The sequence below is a fragment of the Ostrea edulis genome, chromosome 9 (assembly GCF_947568905.1).
Source record: "Ostrea edulis chromosome 9, xbOstEdul1.1, whole genome shotgun sequence".
NCBI classification, from domain to species: Eukaryota; Metazoa; Mollusca; class Bivalvia; order Ostreida; family Ostreidae; genus Ostrea; species Ostrea edulis.
This window is the reverse complement of record NC_079172.1, coordinates 15,219,360-15,243,456: the sequence shown is the minus strand read 5'-3', so window position 1 is coordinate 15,243,456 and position 24,097 is coordinate 15,219,360. Positions and strand designations below refer to the sequence as shown.

The following is a 24,097-nucleotide window of genomic DNA, read 5'->3' as shown; positions in this document are numbered from 1 at the left end:
GAGTTTAGAACTCTTTGAAAATACCCAAACACTTCGACAATATACAAGTAGGGTAGGCGCCGGGTATATTTTTCGGTGTATTTAATGAGAAATCTCCACTCCTACTGCATAAACTCCAAAGTTTTTTTGACCAGAAACATTACCTTTGAATGGGACTCAATATTCGACTGAAAAAACCAACACAAAATCATGATATGCCGAGTATTTGACTGAAAACCCTGTGTGGCGTAGGGGGGTGAAAATCTTGTGGCGTAGGGGGACTGAGACTCGCAAAGTTTCTTACCAAAATCCTCATCTTGAACACAGTGAATATATAAATATCAAATTCAAACTTGTTCAAAGTTACTCTGATATTCGTACGATAAACCGATAATGATGTGTGTGACTTTCTATGCCATTACATTTTCATTAAAAACATTTTCTAAAATACCACAATACCAGATGATTAAGACAGTTTCATATTTTAATGAAATTGACATGAACTATTGATAATTTCAGATAATGCAATGATCAGAAAGAAAAACAATCTTTGGTTAAATAAACACAGACACCTGAGGTATGGATACTACTTAGCCCCCCCCCCCCCCCATTTTTTGCACCATAATATCTTTTAAATGTGTGGATTCCCTGTTTAATTCTGTCAAAGTTATGATACAATTACATGTAATACCAAGAATTTTACGAATATCCAGAAATAAAGCAAGATGAAAGCATATGATATAAATGTTTTCAGGCACGTAGGATTTTTTCCCCCCAAAAAAGTGGGGGGGGGGGGGGGGGGGGGGGGGGGGGGACGTCCACTTCACAAGCGTCTGAAAATTCTTTAAAAGCAAAAACGAAACAAATATAACAAAACCCAGTTTAAATCCTAAATCGCGGGGGATGGAGGGCAAGAGATTGATCGGTTCCTTAAATTTTATAATTCAAATATTATTTTATTAATGGAGGTATTTTATAGATCAAACTTTGTTCGTAAAATTAACTAACTATGCATGTACAGTAAAAAACACTCCCTTCTATTGCTACGTGTTTGATAATTATTTTTGTGTACATTTGAGTAAGTTGATTTACACTAACATTGATTTTCAAAAGATCGAATTACACATGAGTAAACATATTTCAACAAAAATATTGCATTAGAGAAGCGTGTTCGATAAAATTAACATGTTGCGGTCATTGACTCCTGATGTACATGTATATTTTTGTCCACAGTGTGAAATGACTACAAGATAATACTTGCATGCTTTGTTTCTACATGTAATTTCTGAAAAGTAATAATGAAAACTTGATATTTTAATGACATCCTTACCCTGGTATATTTTTTTTAGGACTGCGAAAAATCACACAAGGGACACATAAATATAATCAATGACTAAAAGTATTGTACATCGTCAGCAATATCATTTCAAATTGTCAGTAATTACACTATTCCTTAACTGGCACTTATTTACATGTACAATCAGAAATAGTAAATCCTTATAATGCTGCAATGAATTGAGGACCGCAACCAAACTCAGCCAGAGTTTGTTTGAACATGGACCGCAAGCATTCTCTCGCCAAAGGGTGCGTTACGCAAGATTCTCTTACATCTCTGTCAACACTTGAAATCACGTGACAATACAATCAAATGATATACACAGCCATTCTCATTTCCTTTCCTTTTAAAAGTTCTGGCAACATGTGATACATCAGGCTCTTTCATAGCGCACTGGCACTTTGATAAGTACATTTTTACCATTAAGCTGTTTGTCTCTTATTTTACAAGTGTTATGGAATGTTTTACAGCCTTCCTTACTTTTGATTCCATGTTTACAGTGATCTGTACCACGTGAATGACCTACATTCATACGCATATTACGAAGTAGTTCCAAATTTAGTATCAGAAAACCGTGATTTTAAACATTTTACAGTAAGCACCCATCAAATTGCACCAAAAGCATTTCAAAATATGACTAAATATTTAGTCCAAAACATAAATGTTGAATTATTAGAAACTTTTACAAGATTTCTGTAAAAAGCCGTTGACAGAGGTCTAGTGCTCGTACAATCTAATTAGAATTAGATGTTAGATCCGCTCACATACTCGCTACACAAACATCTAACATCCCATAGAGGGTCACGTCAGAGGTCAAATTTGCAACAGCCAATCAAATTTCCGCCTTCATATCGTAATTCCATATATTGTTTACGTAAGGAAGAGAAAAAATGGCGGCACCCACGATCGTGACTTATTTATCGCGTGTTTTGTTTAAATTTTAAACTATGGCGACATCGGGGGATCTTTTCATGTATACTTCAACAAAGATGACGTGTAGGGAGTATGTTAGAGGATCTAACATCTAATTTTAATTAGATTGGTGCTCGTAGCGCACGAACCTTTGAGTGGAGAATAGGACCGCAACGTGTTATGCGCCACCTGTATTCAGGGGGAAATATCTCGCGCTGCACTGTGAAAAATGCCTTAAGTTTGATTTTGACGCATATAATATTTCTCGCACAAATCGTATATATGTGCTTGTTTGGTTGGGATTCCATCATTTCCTCTACATGCAATCAGTTTTACTCTGCAAAACACACATAAGTTTAAACATATAGATAACAGTCAATCATACACTGTGATTTTACTTGGGTTCCCTTTGAACAAAATGATTTGAGAATTTTCCATATAATTTTGAATAAAGACAATATTTGCTGTGCTGAAGATGTGTATTTTAGTGAGAAACTTTGCTTACGTTAAAAGGATTCTCGGCCCCCTTACGCCACAAGATTTTCACCCCCCTACGCCACACAGGGTTTTCAGTCAAATACTCGGCATATCATGATTTTGTGTTGTTTTTTTTCAGTCGAATATTGAGTCCCATTCAAAGGTAATGTTTCTGGTCAAAAAAACTTTGGAGTTTATGCAGTAGGAGTGGAGATTTCTCATTAAATACACCGAAAAATATACCCGGCGCCTACCCTACTTGTATATTGTCGAAGTGTTTGGGTATTTCCAAAGAGTTCTAAACTCCCCAGTTGCTAGTGCTAGCTTGCCAATAACCACTGTCTTCCGTGCAATACTTTTGGCTATCTAGATTTATTTTGATTAAACACAATCAGTCTTTGAATACTTATTGACCTACTTTCTTCGCTTCGAAATCACATCCCCGCGTTACACCGATCACGGTCCCCGCATGTGGCATTGTACACGGTGTATCAGAAGAAAATGTTTTTGTTGCAAGTGAAACAGGAAGGAAGTAGATCACATTTTTTTTTAACAGAAGTGGTAGTGAATCATCTAAATTTGATGTATGTGTATTTACAATCAAGAATGAATGCAAATGCATGCAGCATTAGCTGCTGTAATTGCTTTATCTTGAAGTCGGTCATTTCCTGTCTTCTACTATAATGAAACAATTCTTCCTTCTTCATGATATAGATTATGTACATTGTGTTCATAGTATCGGAAAGGAACCTGTTTATGAGAAAATATTTGATATTCTGTACAAAATATTCCAGATGGCACTTAGGTGAACCACTTTATTTTGGCAATATACATGTATATTTGGAAACTTTGGGCAAACTACAACTGGATTTTAGACAGATTTTAGGTGGACTTCAGATAAACCTAAAAAATTCTGTCTAAAAACTTAGACAGAAATCTGGCAATCTCAATGAAATTCATATTTTTTTGAGAAAATGAAAGGTTGTTTAACTTAAGGTGGGTCCTTAGTCCTGGATTTTTGGGGTTTAGGTAGCATTTTTTTGTTTGGAATCAATAAATTAACATTCAGAGTAATGAGAAAATGCAAATTAGTTAAGGATTTCCATATTAATTTTCATTACAGACGCTACTGAAGTCATGTACCCCTATGTAGATTTTTATGAAATTCATTGGAAACATTATTTGTCGTTATTTTAAAATGAAAACAACAAGAAAATTGTTTAATTGCATTTATTTATCAAGAAACATATCAATAACTAAAACACATGTCATTTTCAATATGTTCATCAAGTTTTAGAATAATAAGTGCAGGATTATTGAATTAGCGTTATTCTCCAAAATGTTAAAAAACGAATAAATGTGGACACAATTTCCTTTTAGCATGGTTTACATATAATTTTTTCTGTTTATATTAGTAGATGTACATCTATTATAGTTATTTATGAAAAAAAATCCATACCTTTCCTTAATAATTTCAAATTTATAGCTTCTAGAGTATGTATACCCCCATAAAAAACCAAAGTCTGGCACCATACAGCTGAGCTATTCAAAATCACTCATGGATTAAAATTTTATGTAATTTCACAAAAAGACACAGATAATGATTCCTTATCACCATGGTAAAATGTTTGTGAAAAATAAAGGAAATCTATCGCATAATGGACTTGATAAATAATTTATTGAAAACGGAGTTATTGTCCATGGATTCAATATTTTGAAACATATCATTGACTATTCAAATATAACTAAGACTTTTGAAATATTTTATGGCTGACAATTTTTTTAAAAATAACTATTGAAAAAGACTCCAACAAAATTTATGTTCCAGTCATTAAATCATTGACTTTGCAAAATCTTATGACGTCACAGGAGTGTGGAACAACGTTAAGGTTAATCGATCCTCGTGTGATGTCATAGGTTTTTGCAAAAATCTTTATCAAATTAAACTTTGCGCATGAAAGAAATATATCTTCAGAGGAATTTTATTTACTACATAAAATAAAAAATTTGGTAAACTATTGATATTGAAAAAGTGTATATTTTCTATAGATAATCAATTCTTTATAATTAAAAAAATGTTGGCAAGGGCAATAACTCCGATGCTGGTATTTCTCCTACTGCATGTCTATTATGCATGATTTCCTTTATATCCACAATTAATTTATACATATTTATGAATTAACAGTTTTCTTAAACTGTTGACATTTAAAATTTGTCATTTCAACAAGATTTTATCTATTTTAATTCTTCTGTACAATGAAAATGTATGATTTTCTGATGTTAACATAAACTTCCGTTTTTTATGTCTGACATCTTTAAAAATGTGGCAGCATACACATTTTCTATGGTTATTGTTTAAATTTAACTATATTGAATGGAAATTAATACAGTTTTTAGACTTTTAACCATTATTATTGATAAGTCACATGAGGATCGATCGACCTTAAGTCAGTTTTGAGGAAATATTACAAATTGAGCACGTTATTTGTCAACTCTTTACAGCTTTCAAGGCTTTGTAAACTGTCCAAAGGTGTGCAAATTACAAGGATTTTAATTCCCAACAATTTTCTAATTTCCTCTGATGTTTGAAAAAATTTACAGGTTGTTAAGGTTAGTAAATTTTGGGGAAATATTCTACACACAAAGCTTTTGGATTGTCGATCTACTTCCTATCACAGTTTTAAGCTAAGACCTTTTATTCATATAATCAAAATAGAAGTAAATAATTTACAGAAACAGCTAACTAAGCTAATACCTCTATAATTATTTGGGTCTTATACATCCCCTTTCTTAAGTATTGGAACAATGACCGACTTTGACCACATTTGAGGGAAGAAACCTGATGAAAAAATGCGATTAAACAATTTATGAATAATAGGTACAAGAACATTTTAAATTCAATAAAATATTCATTAATCAACAAGTCAGTTTCATGCGATTTTTCTCTCTTTAATTGTTTGATAGCGTCGGTGATTTCAGTTTCTGTTATTTAACAGTCAAGTTCTTCAAAAACACAGAGATTGTCATTCGCACGCTCAGGATTGCCAGTCGCGTTCGAATTACTTGTTAGTATGGGAAGCTGCCCGAGTTCTGAAGTAGGTCAAGACCCATACCGCAGATCATGAGCTTGGTTTTGCCCGCATTCATTCTCAGTCCTTTCCTTTCCATAGCTTCTTTCCAAGTCAGGAGCCTCTTCACTCATTCATCCAATGAGTCAGCAATGATAATCAGGCCATCTGTATAGAGTAATAGTTAGGGCTATATGGACCTTGGAAATAGGCCTGGATGGATAGCTCAGTGGTGAGAGAACCTGAATAGTAATGTAGTGGTCCTGGGTTCGACTCCCATAGATTTTTTCTTTCCTATATTATACTATCTTAAGGACATATAATTATGTGATGTTTCTCAGTAATATATAATTTTTTGTGACATTTCACGAATACTTCACTTGCGTTCTATCTCGTTTCTACAAAACATCTTGGGGTATACATGTATTACCACGTCTGTTTCAGATAGAGTTATGATATTTTGATAGTTCCTGGTTGTTGTAATTAAAAATGTGAAGTCAGCTCTCATGTTTTACAGTAAGTAATATAAATAGACATACATTAATTACTTTAGTGAGGAAGGAAAGAAAAATGGAACCCTTGCATTACTAGTTTGGTGATCTAACCATTGAGCTACCCAGACTGATATACCAAGTATTGTAATATTAGTCTACAATATAAAAGTTAAACCTTTTTTGGAAATTTTTATAATGAGGAGATTTAAAAAAAATGATTTAAGGGAAAATGTCAGAAATGTCCTGTATGTCCTTTAAAGTACAGTGACTGTGAAGTTCTACGACTCACGGCTGACATAAGTTTGTGACAGGCATTTATATAACTTTTCCTGTACTCTTGTTTTAATCGTGCGTGCTTAAGATTACCATATAATTTCTACAATAGTCATGTGAAAGTCTTGTGTCAAAACTCTAAATATTTCAATAAGCACTTCCTGATACATGTATGCATGGAGGCCTGCAATTGCTCATGCAGGATTTTTATTTGTAAAAGATAGAATTGAATTCTTTTATTACTGAATGCATGCTTTCACTATAGGCCGCTGCATTATTACGACTGCAATAGTGCCGGTGCTTTATGGAAGAAAAAGAGACTATCTCGTAGGAAATGAATGTAAAGTATGTACAATGTACATGTGTACCAGACGTGTGTAATCACAATAGGTGAATCACGAACATGTCCTCAGATAAACACACTCAATGATTATTCAATAAAGTGGACTAAATCTGTGTACAAGAGTTTAGAATTCCAAGTTCTAAATTCAATGATTTCCAATGTTTAATTGTTGAGCACATAAGGAAAGAAATATTACCCAAAAATTGTTTAGAAGAAGGATATTGAATGCGACCATTTGTAGTGAATATGATAATCTGTCTGTTATATCAGAAGTAATTTTCATCTGTCTTACCAACCTTTCTTAAAACATATACGGAGTGTCTGATCACCATTTGATATTTGTACATGTGGGTGTCATAAAAAAACCTCTTATTTGTATTAGTTGAATGATAATACGCACAGCATTAAAGGCACTCATTAATTGAATAATAATACGCACGGCATTAGGACACGAGTGTCTCCCTACAGACATTTAAATTACTACATTATTTTTTCAGCTGTTTGAACCCCAAAGATGGTATGTGTTTGGAATGAAGGTAGGAATCCCCTACTTGGAATATTATGATAAAGAGGAGAGTGCCTTCTCAGGGGAGCCTATCCATTCCTACAGCATGGCTAACTGTAAGCGCATCACCTACACCATGGGGCGGCTTAACAAAGTGTGGACTTTCTGTGTCTTCTTAGAGGACCGGATACTGGAACTGACAGCTGATTCTAGGTCAAGTTTTGGATACTCATGACATTATCAAATAATATATATACATGTATTATTGAAATAAATGTTTCTCAATTTTATAACCATTTTTGATAAAGAAATGTTATATGTGGATTCTGTGGTTGTGTCATTTACAGGGACAGTATGTTGTCATGGTGCCGGATTCTAGAAAGAACTCTACACGCCTTTGGAAATTTAGTGAGATATTTTGTGTATCAAGAAGCTATGAAAATGATAGATCTGCGTAAACGTTATTTCACATCTATTTTAAAAGTCTATAACCAGTTTAACTTCAGGCTTGTTACAGCTCTTAACTATTTCCAGAGGAAGACTAGCAGTGAACATGTGTACAGTGCCTATCCTGTCAGAAGACCCCCCAGGAAGAGTCTTCCAGACACACCCCCTGGCTCCCCAGAGCCTCGAGGGGCAGAAGCTCTCCCTCTCCCCACTAACAGCCACGGGGAAAACAGTGAGAGGGAGGAGATATTTGAGAGTCAGTGTAGCTTGATGGACTCTTTACGTAACTCAGGTAATTTACAAAACACCTCAGCAGGTCTGAGAGAATCCATTATCCTGGCTACGCGTAATTCATCCAATTCTGACGATGGAGTCTGTCGGTCTCTCCCCGAGGATGATGTGTGTCAGTCCGTTCCTGAGGGTGGTGCAAGTCTGTCCTTACCCAACAAAGGAGGAGATGAAGAGATAGACAGTGACCCAGAGTATAGTGATGCTGCCTGGACCAAGAGAACCATCGATTTTAACACCGCAGAGTCCAATGAAGGTTTCTCTTGTGCTAGATTTAAAGGCTCTTGTATAACACAAGATTGGCTGATATCTATTTCTGTCACCTATCCACTTCTAACTCTATCTGTACTTGTTTATGTAGTGTTGTAGCAATGCTAGAACAATGATGAACAGATTTCCAGTTAATATGTATGTTAGCCACTGATTAATAGTTGTGCAGAGTAAGTAGATGAGTTAAATGAAAAGCAGCATATTGCAGGGGAGGATCATAGATTTATTTTTACTGGGGGTGGGGATGGGATGGAGGTGGATTGATGGGAGAGAGAGAAATCAAATTGACATTCATCACTTGAACAGGGAGGGGGTGACAAAAACCTTTTAGCTTTTAGCCATGCAATGATGATTGTGTTCATCCTACTAGCTCTAACCAACAGTCAATAAAAAAAATTGTATTTTCATATATTCAAAAAGATCATTACATGGCAAAATATCACCCCTCCTCCGCCTGCATGGTGCTGGATCCAATCATGCACATGTAGTATAATTTCTGTCATTGCTGGGAAAAGACATAAGAGCCAAGTTGAAGCTTAGTTTACTAGTTTCTTCCTATGTAGATTCTAGTTCTTTTTAAAGTCAATAAACCACAGGGTCTGGATCAATTGATACAAACTGCTACATTGGCTTTCTTTTGTTTTTAGGTGTTTTTTAAATTTTTTTTTTTTTTTTTTTTTTTTTTTTTTTTTTACATTTTTATAAAATACATACAGATGGCATGCATCTTAATAATATAGACAGTTCATTTGTATATTTGGACAGCTAAAACACATCAAGCCAATAATTTTCTTATGGAAACTCAACACACTGATCATTCAAAAATAATTGTAGAAAACTTTGTGGGGAAATACATTGATCTCCTTTATTGATCTTTTGTTAAGAGTGTACACCAAATTAACACCTGTTTTGATCAAAGAAGTCTGAGTATGTATGACCTATTTTTTAAAAGAATTGAAATTATCTTCTTATGAACTTAATGTATAATAAGAGGTGTAAACAAAGCATAAACAATCCAAGGGGGCTCTTAAACTACAATCAGTATGGTTATTTTAATGAGAGGGAAACATTATAATCCAATTTCACCAAAATTAATCTACTTGTATGTTTTATAAACTCCCCGATAAACACAAGCTTGTACACCGTTTTTCTGGGATATCCTTTGAAATTGTTTAGATTATATTTTAATTTGATTACTAAGAAGAAAATTTTTACTTGTCGCAGCTACAAAAACAAGTTCATTGTACGAGTCAGTGATTTGATGATGTAACACTTTAATTATATTAATATGATGAATTACTAATATTTATTATAACATGACTAGATAGAGTGCTGCAATTTCATCAGCTATAATCAGGAATATTCATTTACTATTAGACACATCTTTATAATCGCATGTGAACTGTCAAAATGCAGAGTTTATACATTTGGATTATTATATAACCCTCATGTGCTTAAATTGAATTACCATGGCTGCTTTCTGGATTGTAATTATAGACTTAGTGCATACATTGTATATCGGCCTCATTGCTCATTGTGATGTCAATGAAATAACTATTTGTAATTGTGATGTCTCACAGACTGGAACAGTTTTGATTTTTATGGTATTTTGAGGATAATCTTATATATACTGTAAGAAATTTAAGAATGTAAATGTCCACACTTTTGTTTTGATTAATATAAATAAATTTGGATCAGTCAATTTCTTATATCTTGGATAAATAATTCCTTGTATTAATCTCAGCAAAAGTCAGTAATTGTATAATGTCACTTAAACCATTGGTCATTGTCATACAACGTAATTGTGAATTTTGCCAATTACTATTTATATGTAACATTTGGTCAAAATTTAATTTCAAACCATACATGACAAAAACTTAAAATTAATGAAATTCAAATAAAGTGATTCGGGTGAGCATTATGACCTGTGGTTATCCTGATTGTCAGCAGTAGTATGATCTAGTGGCATGACTACACGTATTTATAATTTAGATCTTCTACACTGGTTCTTTGATAATCAATTCTGATACTAAAAATACCATAGATATATGTTATCATAAAGACTTCAATAGTGTAATACTTTAGATATTTAATTTTTTTTATTCAAACAGTATTTTATTATGAAAATTCACAATAGGATTGGACAGCAGGCACTGCCTATCTAAGTCCTCTCTACTATAGAGATTTGAGGAAGTATGCTTTACAAGTTCTCTGTCTTTGATTTATAGATGGGGCTAATAAAAGAATTCGGAAAGTGCAACATTATACTGAATCGGACTCCAGTGGCAGTGAACCGGATACGACTGGTGATGAGGACTTTGTAGAAGAAGATTTCTTTCTAAACAATAAAAAATTACAGAAATCTCCTGCAGTCCAGCGGCGGTTCAGAGATGATTTGGGAATAAGAAAAAGCCCCACCCCTCAACCAGTGCGACCAGTGTCAATGATTAATTATCCGCCATCTTTTAACATTTATGAAAATTACAATCCAGATGGCCTGTTAGATGGTAGGTTGAATTTACCAAATCAGTCTTCCAAAGGTGCCAGACGAAAGGAAACCACACCTCCCCAGCAACTTACAAGAAATGAAAACTACAGCTTCGTGAGGCGACCACGGATGTGTAGTGGTGATGTTCCCACTGATCCAGATGAGAACTACGAATTAGCAAAAATTCCATTCCATGAGGATATTAAAGCTCCAGAGAGACCCACAAGTGATCCATATTTACAAATGTGTGATGCTAACAAGAGCAAATTGCTTTCCAAGCAGTCCTCCAAGATACTTGATTTAGATGATGGTTATCAAGTGATAAGATCTGAAGATGGCGATCCCAACATGTTGGCTGATTATGAATTTATGAGTAGTGATTTGAAAAATTTAAGAGTGTCTCTACCCCCTTCAGAACCGAAACGTCATAGTGGACTTAGTGACGCAAGCACACCAACAAACAGGGACAGTGGAAGTGTGTTCATTTTATCCAGAGACTCGTCATCCAAAGAGGAGAACATGTATGCTCCATTCCCATTGTCTGATTCCCAGAATTCCACAGCCAATATGGATGGCATTCCCAGTCTTCCTCCACCGAGGTCTAGTGGCAGTGACTCTCCAAAATGTTCTAGTCCCGAAAAACCAACACGGCACAAAATGCGTGTGGTGTCCCCAACATCTTCAAACAAGAATTCCAAAGAACCCGACACATCCAGGTTAACCAATCCCATCCCTCCTCCCCTGGATTCTATTCCAGTCAGGAAAACTTTACAAGATACAACAACACAGGATAACTTACAAAGCGGTGTCCTTCATCCCACACCTGGTGAACATATACAAAGTCTTTCAGATTCACCAAGGCTTGATGATCCGGATAAAGGCAATTTTTACTCTGTACAACCTTTACCACCCAAAAGGAAAAATATCCCTCCTCCAACAGATTATGCATATGTTACCCCAAAAGCAGAGGACAAGATAGAAATCCCCCTTCTTCCACCTCCCCGGAGACAGTCATCCCAAAGACAAGCGGGGAAAGGAGTGAGTTCTCCACCTCAACAATCGTTTAAGTTCAAACCAGGCAGGTCAGACCTAACAACTGAAAACGAAAGTGACAGTGATGAATATGAGGATGCTATCACAACGAATGGACAACCCCCACGACCTCCACCACGGGGTTCAAATAGACCCAACTTGAATAAATCAAAAAGTTGCCACACTGCAGAAGAGAAACAAGATGACATTCCAAGACCAAAGAGTAAGTTTACACTGAAACAGATTACATGTCAAGTGTATAATACTGTATAGCGTTTTTTTTTTTCTTCTGTGGGGGGATAAATTTGGCCTATTTTAGCAGTTAGATATCTTGCCGACAAAATTTACCTGCCAAATATGCACCCAATTTGCAACTTCAGTATTTGCAAGGGAGATAACTCTTCTTGTCTACCAAAATTTATTCCACTAAAATTATTAGTATATCTTTGAGCAAATTTTAGACCTGTGGAGAAAACTCACTATACGGTATACTAGCAACAAGATATGTTTGTGAAACACTGATGCTCCAAGATTACAACAAAGTGAAACTGTAAGACATATTGTAGTTTTTTGGAAAATTTCCCAAAACTAGGTCAGTGGTCAAGGTCACATGGTCAACAAATAAAATCTGGTATCGCTAGAAAAGTCTTCACACAAAAAATGCATATGTTTTAAAATATAAAAACAGCACCTCTTACAATATGAAAGATATGACTTACATTCCAATTTTCTAATAGTAGGTCAAAGGTCAATGTTTAGGTCACTAGGTCAAAGATTTTGGTGTCAATGGAAATGTTTTGCTACAAGGAATATACATACCAAATATGAAAGGTCTACCTCATATGATGTAAAAATATGACCAGATAATAGGCTTTTTTAAAAAAAAATAATTAAAAAATTAGGGTAAAGGTCTTAAGGTTAAGAAATCTGGTATCATTGAAAAGTAGGTCAAAGGTCAATGTTAAGGTTGCCAGTTCAACATTTTGGTGTCAATGAAAAAGTCCAGCCACAAAGAATACACATACCAAATATGAAAACATTACCTTTTATGGTGTGAAAGATATGACCAAGGTTAAAGTTTTTTGCCACAGACAGACAGGCCCAAAATTATATGCCCCTGAATCTTTGATTCCGGGGACATTAAAAGTAAGTTTCCCCTTTCTTAAGGTTAATCCTGGACACCGTACATCACAAATCTAATGAAAAAAGATCTGTATTATCATGGGGGCATTTCTTCAGTGTAAATCAATCATATCTGAAAATCTATAAAGAAGTATATAGAATTTTGTGAACCAATCTCGTTATTGAATTTAATTTTAATAAATCTATATTATAAAGGCTTTGGGTGGAATGCAAAACTTGAGATCTGCATGTTTTCAAGGGAAAATGCACCATAAATATACAATTTAGTAACAAAACTTGTGCAAACTATTTGAAAAATGTACAATGTCTTTTGTTTCGTTTGAGTATCTACCATACTTAATGTTGGAGATTTATACTTGAGTATCTACCATACTTAATGTTGGAGATTTATACTTGAGTCGATATATATCTACCATACTTAATGTTGGAGATTTATACTTGACATTACAGTGTATTAATTAATTAGAAATTTAAGAATTTTATTTAGGATAGAAATAGATTGATTTGAATAATTTGACTGTAGGTTCTGTGGTAAGACAGCAATCTCTACAGGAACGCCAGCGAATCAGTCAGACCCTCGGGGTTATCAACGTGGTCCCCCTAAAACAGAGTCAGGTGGAAATCTTACAGCAGGAACAGAGGCACCCATTCATCAATATCACCATCAACAGGGCCTGGGGAACAAAGATCGGCCTCGTGGACTGTTTCGACAAAATCTGGTAAGTACCAAAATACTGGTACTTAAGCATACAGTCGCTAATTTTGTATTTCAGTACAACAAATTGAATGAAATTGGTCACATCACATTACATCTTTTTTCCATCTTTTTCCTCACTGCACAATGTGTCCCTCACTGCACAATGTGTCTGTGTTCCTGCTTATGCTTTCTTTTCCATCCCATGCAGTACATTAAGGGGAGAGAGGTTGTAATTTGGAGCACTATCATTTGGGGAGCTGGGGAGACATTTGCTTTTAACAAAAACAAATTATATCAAATACTTATTGTGACCTATATACTGATCAATTCATTATATATGTACTACTGTGTGTGCTATTAATAGACTTATTGTGACCTATAAACTGATCAATTCATTATATACTACAGTGTGTGTTATTAATAGACTTATTGTGACCTATATACCGATCAATTCATTATATACTACGGTGTGTGTTATTAATAGACTTATTGTGACCTATATACTGATCAATTCATTATATACTAGAGTGTGTGTTATTAATAGACTTATTGTGACCTATAAACTGATCAATTCATTATATACTACAGTGTGTGCTATTAATAGACTTATTGTGACCTATAAACTGATCAATTCATTATATACTACAGTGTGTGCTATTAATAGACTTATTGTGACCTATATACTGATCAATTCATTATATACTACAGTGTGTGCTATTAATAGACTTATTGTGACCTATAAACCGATCAATTCATTATATACTACGGTGTGTGTTATTAATAGACTTATTGTGACCTATAAATCGATCAATTCATTATATACTACGGTGTGTGTTATTAATAGACTTATTGTGACCTATGAACCGATCAATTCATTATATACTACAGTGTGTGTTATTAATAGACTTATTCTGACCTATATACTGATCAATTCATTATATACTACAGTGTGTGTTATTAATAGACTTATTGTGACCTATATACCGATCAATTCATTATATACTACAGTGTGTGTTATTAATAGACTTATTGTGACCTATATACTGATCAATTCATTATATACTAGAGTGTGTGTTATTAATAGACTTATTGTGACCTATATACCGATCAATTCATTATATACTACAGTGTGTGCTATTAATAGACTTATTGTGACCTATATACTGATCAATTCATTATATACTACAGTGTGTGTTATTAATAGACTTATTGTGACCTATAAACCGATCAATTCATTATATACTACAGTGTGTGCTATTAATAGACTTATTGTGACCTATATACTGACTAATTCATTATATACTACAGTGTGTGTTATTAATAGACTTATTCTGACCTATATACTGATCAATTCATTATATACTACAGTGTGTGTTATTAACATTAGTTATTTTAAGGGGAAAATGGGCATTTTGGTACCCAATTGTAAAAATCTCAAATTCTCATTTTTCAAAAAACAAATGAAGAATCAGGTACGAAAACAATTTTTACTTTACTGGTCAAAACAACGTGAAGAGGGTCAGAAATCAGGAAAACTCACAACATATTTTTCGTATAAAGAAAACTTTACTATGGAAAGTTATATATATTTTTAGAATCCCTAGAATTAAGAAAAACTCTATGTAGATTTTGAATTAGTGCACATGACCTTCGAATTGAAAGAGGAAGATATGAATTTACAAAAACCAATTCTGGCCAGAAGATTTCTTTAGAAAGAAACAAAAGAATTTGCGAATTATGTAACCTTAATTGTGTAGAAGATGAATTTCATTTCCTTACTGATTGTCCATTCTATGTTGAAGAGAGAAATATGTTTTTTAATGGTATATACAAGCTCAACAAAAATTTTATCTATCTAACAAATAAGGACAAATTTACTTGGTTGATGATTAATGAAGACAAACCAGTAATTGTCAAATTGAGTGAATATTTAGTGCAAACTTTCAGAAAAAGAAGTGATGCTTTAATACTGCAAAAATCATTATAGTTTATTATTCATATGTTGGTATAATACTGATACTGTCCATTTACATGTGTATACACATGATTAGCAATTCATATTATGTATGTACTTGTTTCCCCAACATGCTGCATCCACATGCAGTTTGCATTCTATGTAACCTGTAGTTAATGTTGTAAACTTTCTTTCTTTTTTGAATTTCCTTCTTTATAAACTGTCTTACTGTTATGCCCTCTGGGCCCAAAATTGGAATAAACTTATCTTATCTTATCTATCTTAATAGACTTATTCTGACCTATATACTGATTAATTCATTATATACTACAGTGTGTGTTATTAATAGACTTATTGTGACCTATAAATCGATCAATTCATTATATACTACAGTGTGTGTTATTAATAGACTTACATGTATTCTAAATTACATTAGCTGACCAATACATTATTTACTGTATTGTTGTGTATTCAATCAATACCACCTTGGGTGGTACAGCCCATCAGTATTTAAATGTATAACAATAAAATAGATATATAGTTATCGCTTAATTAAGGAGTCTAAAAAGGGGGGGTGAAATCCCTGATCAAGTGATTCACAGTTCCAGTCATCTAGTTTCCTGTAGATATGTATATATAGATATAGATATATATATATATAATTCAATAAAAAATCAGGAAAATATACAGTCCAAAATATATTTTGGAACTGTATATTTTCCTGCTTTTTTATTGAATTATTTTGACTGTGTGATATCAACTCTTTCTATTTGGAATATATATATATATATATATATATATGTGATATTAAGCATAGTTCAAAGTACAATACATAACTAGAATTTAATATCAAACAATATTGAACAATAATACAAAAGGCATCGTGCACACGCATATATATTAAGGCGACAATTCAGCATTACGTGATGCATAATCATAGTGAAGATATTTTCCTAGAGCAGTAAGGGTAGGAGTGTGTGTTGTGAACCCAACAAATGAAGTAATTTATATGAAGTTGGCGATTTGTAGTAGTATTTTTGAATGTGTTTTTCCCTTAGAGAGGAGTATTTAGGACATTGAAGGATAGAATGAAATTCATCTTCAATTTTTTGGGTGTCACAAACATCACATAATCTATGCTGCCTGCTCTCACCCCGGTATCTTCCAGTTTCAATATTTAAACAGTGCAAGGAATGTGTATGATGAGAAATAAGTTTTTTTTAAATAGTTGTGAATTGGTTTTGTTAATTATAGTTGGATTCTACAGAAGTCATGATGTACAAAGTGTTTATATATATAAAAAAACATTTTGAAGAGTTTTCCATGAATGCAGTACAGTCTTGTAAATATACATGTATGTCTAGAATTCTATTTTTTGTATATATGCATAAATTCGACAGTGTTCATGATATCCTGTCTACTGCAGTATGTCCTTGTTTCCTCTTTGGATATTCTGCGCTTTACGGGTTCATTATACAGTAAAACTCTGATATAGTGAATTTCTGGGGGCCCTCTTTAAAAATTCGCTATAAGTGTAATTCGCTATACGTTTATAGCGAATTCATGATTCAAATACAACAAATTCGTTATAAAACTGATTTGTTTTACTTGTATACCAGTTATATAAGAAAGCAGCAATCGATATACATGTACGTGCGTTTGTATCGCGATCGTCTTTAAGAGAAATGAAGCCTATATATTTTCGAGAAGAAATATTTTCATACAAGAAATATACACATTGATTTATATATGATAATTTATCTTGATGGATTATTAAGTCATGTATGAACATGTCGAGAGAGAAATGTGAACAAAATTTTGCGCAATACTTACATGTACATGTATAGTCTATTGCAATTGTCATTTACTTGTTGCATTACACAAATAAAGGAGTGTACGATAAAATAAATGCAATCAAACTTCAAATTTAATTAACGAGAATAGTAAACAATACCGACAATATATTTCCTAAACGTATGTGTAAGTATTGTTTTGCGTTAACAACCTTTTTTGAAAAAATACAAACAGAAATTTTGTAATAAGTGTGGATCCTTTATGTCAATGGAAAACGAGTTTAAAATGAAAAAAAAAAAATTCGTTATAAAAGGTGATTTTTACGTTCATTTTTAATTCGAGGGGAATAGAAATTTACTTCGTTATATCCGTAAATTCGTTATATCCGTGTTCGTTATAGACGCAAATTGTTATATAGAATATATATAGAATTTGCCGGGGAAATCGTTTTCACTTCGCTATAGCCATAATTTCACTATATCCGTGTTCGCTAAATTCGAGTTTTACTGTATATGTACATGTATAAAATTTCTCTATGAGTTTTCATGCAACACAATATTTATATGACGTTTGTCACCTTGTAATATAATATTTTGATTTTTTGGAAAAATAGGATTGCTGGATGGGATATGAAAACGTGCCCTCGATTAAGTGATAAAGTACACATAGGAGACCAACTACTGAAAATCAATGACAAAAAGGTTAAAAATAGTACAGATGCACAAAGAATGTATAAAATTGCTGAGGAAACCGTGACTCTGACAGTACATAGACTTCCCTATGCTCAAGTGATAGCCATACATCGACAGGAAAACAAGCAACCAATCGGAATCCAGAGGGAAGGTGGAACATCAAAGGTAACCAATCAGAATGCAATAGATTTTCTTTGCTGAACATGTTGTGTATTTTGCAAGATTTCACAGATGAAACATTAATATGATACATGTGTATGCAAAAAAAAAAACCAAAAAAAATTCAAACCAGTCAAATCATTGCTTGCACTTAATGAGCCCTAACATTTAATTCTATTCTAACTTTCATTAGAATATAGTATTTCCTTTAATTTGGTCAACAGCTTCTAAGTTTTAATGATGGATTTTTAATTAGTTTATCTCCAAAAAATTTTTCACAGATAGTGTATGTTGATCCAAATGGCCTGGCTGCAAAGCATGGTCTTCAACAGAGAGCGCGTTCTGTACTGGTGGGGAGTGAATTCTGTTTTTGGTGCCTGACTGAAATCAACAGTCGTCCATTAGACCTGTCTTTCAAGGGGAATGAGGTCGGTCAATCAGGAGAGGGCCGGGTGAATTGATTTTAAATTTTAAAGTGCAAGAATTCAAAAGCATGGGAAGCCTGCACATGAAATAATTTAATTCTTACATGTGTTTGTCTCTCAATAAGGCTTTTTATTTCCCAAAGAACACAAATTGTGACTCAGATTGAAGAATTTTGTTTTATAATTATGGTCAATTTACTCTCCCCCCTCTTTCTTTGTTTCAGCAATAAAAAAAATATCACGTTTCATCAATTTCCTTGGGCATGAATTTTCATGGAATTTTAAAAAAGATATTGAACCATGGGAATTTACATGTTTTATGTTGATGAGTAATGAGATTTTAAAATTTAAGTTCATTCAATCATTTCATGATCTGACAAAACTTCAAAAATATCTGAAATTGATAGATGACAACAAGAAATAACAGTACTGTAGAAGTTATTTGATGATATTCATTAAATATGATGAAATGATTAAAGAAAAGAATGTTACACAGACTGATATAAATGTACAATAAAGCATTTCATTTCTACAGTGTAACATGGAAGCCATTTTTGTCTGTAGATTGACCATTTGTTAAGCGCCGTGGGGAAGGACATCTCCGTTGTTGTACAACCAGAAGATTTTGTCAAAGAATTGAAGAAACAGCTGAAGAAGCTAAAAAACTACAAGGATCTGTTAATGAAGTATTAGTCCATGCCAAATTATGTCAAGATGTTTAATTCATTCTGAATTCCATGCCAAATAATGTGAAGATGTTTGATTCATTCTGAATTCCAATTTATTTCAATATGTATGTCTTCAAATCTTTAAAATGGCCCTTTTTATTGTTAATGTGGTATAGAATGTAGTAAATTATCTCAAAAATACATAAGATTACATGTTGTAGACTTCATTATTAGAATGTTGTAGAACAGTCACATCGAAAGTAGAAATTTAGAGACAATATTGTTAATTTATAGTCTTCATGATAATCTGTACATATATGAGAATGTGGTAATAGAAATGAATATAATTTGCAATTAATTGCATGGAAGACATTATCAGCATAATACATTCATTTTTTAAATATTTTAAATTTTAAGAATTCAAGGATGACGTACCTACATGTAATTAGAAAAAAATTGAGCTTAGTACAGAAGCCTGCACTGGTGCTCAACATATGATTTTTGTTTTGCAGGGTGAATTTTTGGTTTTATCATATTGAAATAAGTTTTAATATTCGATCATGGATATTGTTTAATTAGTAAATAATATATTTGCGAAAATACAACTAATTCCTGTTTTATATATATATTAAAATTTCAGTGAAATCTAGCTCTGTTAAAGAAAAATTAGATTTGTCATCCTTGATAAATATCAATGGTCTCATGTTGCATGCTTTCAACAATCACATACCCGGTAATGATTTTATGCCTCGTTCACACGGAGAGTTTGATGTAAATCAAATATTTTAATTTGCATTAGATTTGCATCACGTTCACATTTTTGCAAATTGAATTTTTATCAAGCATTGCATATTAATTTAAGGGAATATGCAACTCAGACTTCATGTGAAAATTGGATAAGTCTTTGAAAATTCAAAGAAAATTTTCTTTTCTTTTATTTATTGAAATTTTATTTCAATAGCATGTGTACTCACAAGTGTGCAAAATAAAACTGATCTCTATTTGTCTAATCCATCAGCAACCAAAACTGAACTGTAAAAATCTGTAGAGCACATTTTAGACATTCAGAGTTACACACATTTAGTAATTGAAAACACTGTATGCTGGTATGTATATGTGTAGTAGGAAGAAGCTAGTATTTAAATACACTGTAACAAAGGGAGATAAGTTTCACCCCAAATATTTCCTGTAATCGGTGATTTCAGCACTGAACCCTGTGGTATCTTAGTGATTTTTGATATACGGGTTATTATGATTTCTCAAAAACTTCATTTTGTTAGAAAACAATGTAGATTCATTTGACTACTAATAAATACCATTTTAATCTGCTATATATAGACATTAATCATAGAATGAATGGGATGTAAATCTATTTCACAGCATTTTAATACCAATTTGAAGTAAAGTAAACTTTTACTTGTGCATTCGTGTGAACGAGGCTTTGATTTACAATGTAGAGTATCCATCCATTGTCCTTTGCTAATCATAGAGCATTTTCTATTTGTGTATAAGATGATTTGCATACATTCAATGGTTGCCATATTATTTTTGAGCCTACAAATTTTACTTGCTTTCTAGCTGGTATTGTCATTGGTGCTATGGATGTGTTATAGATCTTACAAAAATTAAAATGGATGTATACAACAGTAATGCGAACGCATGTACTTAATAACCTTCTCTCCGTCTCTGTGATTGGTCGTGATTCATGAAGTGCTCAGTATTTTACTACTATGATATGGACTATTTTGATAGAATTACTTGTATATTGAGATCTGCCTTATATCTGAGTTTGTTTCGCCTTCATTATTATTGTATTTTTTGTTTTCATTTTTCTCTAGCTTTTGTGGTATTTGTAGTCATAGTACATTTCTGTAACAAAAACAACTATACTGCTGGCATTTTTAACATATATTTTCTGTGTGGTTTTCACACAAAGATGCTGTTAGTTTCAGTTTTTTTTTGTTTTTTTTTTTTAGATATTAATACATTATTTATGGAATAGAGCACAGATCAGAGGTTTTTTTCAAATGGAGAGATGAAATAATGCACTGAAGTACATGTTGTTATGGTCATGTTGTTTTATATATATGTTTTGTTTATATGTGGATGAGATTTTGAACCTGTCCACTATAAGATGATGTTCTCTCCGTGAATATTTAATCTATCAGTAAATGTCCATTGTATCAATGAATGTGCAATGTCTCACTAGTAAAGTCTACTCTAGCAGTGAATGCCCACTTTATCGGTGATTATGTCCTCTTCATCTGTGATTCTGTCCACTTTATCTGTGATTATGCCCACTCTGTAAGTAAAAATACACTAAAAATCGTTAAATTTAGCTTGAATCAAAGAAAGCTTACCTGTATATTTAAAGCATACTTAAAAATTATTCTCATATAAAATGATTATCACATTCACTCCTACCATATAGTGATATTACGTGTATAATATTCTATCCATTGTTGCAGACCATGGGCAGAATGTAGGGGGGGGGGGGGGGGGGAGGGGGGGTGAAGAAGTGTCTGATATGGTGATGCAATATTTCATTCACCATACTGATTAATGGGTGGTTTGGTTTATTTAGACAATTTATTTATTGCTTTATGAATCCTATAATGTGAACTGTTATGTTGCTAACACTGTTTTTTTAGAAGTTTTTGTGTACTGACAATGCAGTCAGTGTTTGCATCTTGTATCGATGTGCTATATGCTGGCCATCTAGTAATAAGATACAAGGTTTGTGATTGGATGATAACAGATTAATTATACTGGTTGGTGTGAGCCAGCACTAACAGATTCAAGTTGATGAATCAAGTCGTGTGTTGGTGAAAAGAAAGCAGATTTATAAACATGTTGAGTATGTGTATTCGTGAATAAGTTTGCCATTTTTTGGAAATTATAGATGTCAGGACAAGTTCGTAGAAATACAACCATATAGACACAAATTTGATATTTAGATGTACGCTATTTGTAAGGTGGTATACCTAATGGATCTAAAACTGATTTGATTATCACAATTTCTGTAAGTTTATGATCATTTCTGAAAATAATAAAAAATATAACGAGCTATAACTGTGTTGGGATGCCAACACGAATGTCTCCGAACACCTCCCCATGTCAGAAATGATTTTTGATGCCAGATATGCTCTCAGGATCCTCAAGAAACCCTAGAAACTAAATTTGGTTGAAATCCGACGGACTTGATATTTGGCCGCCATTTTCTTCAATGGCGGCCATTTTGAAACATTTCAAAATTGAATGGAAGGAAATACTGATGCTAGAAATGAATTGTAAACCCTCAATTTACCCCAGAACCAAAATGTTGTAGAGATTTTAACACTTTCAAATATTTCGGTATATGGCGGCCATTTTGAAAATGGCGGCTCGAAAAAAAAAATTTGATGGTGGAAATGGACTCGAGGTCACTAAATTACCGTAGAAATAGAATTTGGTTGAAATCCGACAACCTTGAGTTTTTGACGTTTTTTGGCCGCCATCTTGAAACGGCGGCCATTTTGAAAATTTGAAAAGTTGATTGCACCCCTCCTAGTGACCTCACAAAGTTTGAAGTGGATCAGTCGAAGCGTGTTCATTTAATCGTGCGGACAAATTTCTCACTAAAGAAGAGGAAAAATAAGAAGAAAATAATAAGAATAATAAGAAACGGAGCAAAAACAATATGTCTCCGACACTTTGTGTTCGGAGACATAATAATAAGAATAATAAGAAACGGAGCAAAAACAATATGTCTCCGACACTTTGTGTTCGGAGACATAATAATAATTTTTCTGCACCTTGTAACTTCAAAGGATCAGGAATTCTACACTTTTAGACTGAGAAGGCTAAAATTGGTTGTAAGATGTGTTATATTATTGAATTTAATATTCAGTATTTTGACAAGAGAGATTACAGTGGTATAAATAGATAAGACAGCTATAATTTAAGTACAGTTTAGATTCTACAACTGTTTTTTAAAGACTTGCATGCAAGGTGAAGATAACGAACAGTGATCAATCTCATAACTCCTACAAGCAATACAAAATAGATAGTTGGGCAATCACGGACCCCTGGACACACCAGAGGTGGGATCAGGTGCCTATAGGAGGAGTTTGTGTCCAACCTGCATAATGTTTTTCATTTCATGTGATTTGGGTAATAATCTAGAAATTGACCAGAATTAGGTTTAGGCACATGGCATGTGTACTTGTAATATGCTTGCTGTATCAGTCAGATAGAGAACATTATATTCTCTAATTGCTTTATACATTATTCTGTACTATTCATTAATAATAACAGCTGCAAAATGAAAAATTTAAAATGTCATTTACATGTAAAAGTACGTTTGTATGAGATGGTTCATTTTGATATTTATGACAGTGAGTGGATTGGGGGGGGGGGGGGGGGGGGGGGGGGGGCTCAGGGGTTACATCTCCCTTTGGTTCAACATTTTTAACAAAAATAGTACTATTTTGCCATTTTGACCTCTTTAACAGAGACAGACAGAGAGAGAGAGAGAAAGGGGAAACAAACTTGGGTCGAAACCCTCCCTTTGATAATTTGCTGGACCCAGTGATGAATCCAGAAATTTCAAACAGGGGTGGGGGTAAACGGCTGGGTATCTAGGAACTCTCTTAAAGGGACTGGTTCACGAGT

General features: G+C 33.4%; 1 protein-coding gene across 8 annotated transcripts in view; it reads left to right on the top strand.

Moving 5' to 3' along the window:
* LOC125657945 (uncharacterized) overlaps nucleotides 1–22,513 on the top strand; it is a 34,624-nt gene extending 12,111 nt beyond the window's left edge. For 4 of the 8 annotated variants that reach the window (XM_056148629.1, XM_048888908.2, XM_048888907.2 and 1 more), the window contains 8 exons: nucleotides 7,380–7,600; nucleotides 7,735–7,795; nucleotides 7,922–8,378; nucleotides 10,621–12,135; nucleotides 13,579–13,774; nucleotides 18,114–18,357; nucleotides 18,633–18,803; nucleotides 19,341–22,513. In XM_056148629.1, coding sequence (XP_056004604.1) covers nucleotides 7,380–7,600; nucleotides 7,735–7,795; nucleotides 7,922–8,378; nucleotides 10,621–12,135; nucleotides 13,579–13,774; nucleotides 18,114–18,357; nucleotides 18,633–18,803; nucleotides 19,341–19,469 — 2,994 coding nt within the window. In that variant the 3' untranslated portion in view covers nucleotides 19,470–22,513. The remainder of the gene's footprint in view (nucleotides 1–7,379; nucleotides 7,601–7,734; nucleotides 7,796–7,921; nucleotides 8,379–10,620; nucleotides 12,136–13,578; nucleotides 13,775–18,113; nucleotides 18,358–18,632; nucleotides 18,804–19,340) is intronic. The other 4 variants (XM_056148632.1, XM_056148634.1, XM_056148631.1 and 1 more) reach the window with 3 other exon arrangements.
* Nucleotides 22,514–24,097: the final 1,584 nt, after the last annotated feature.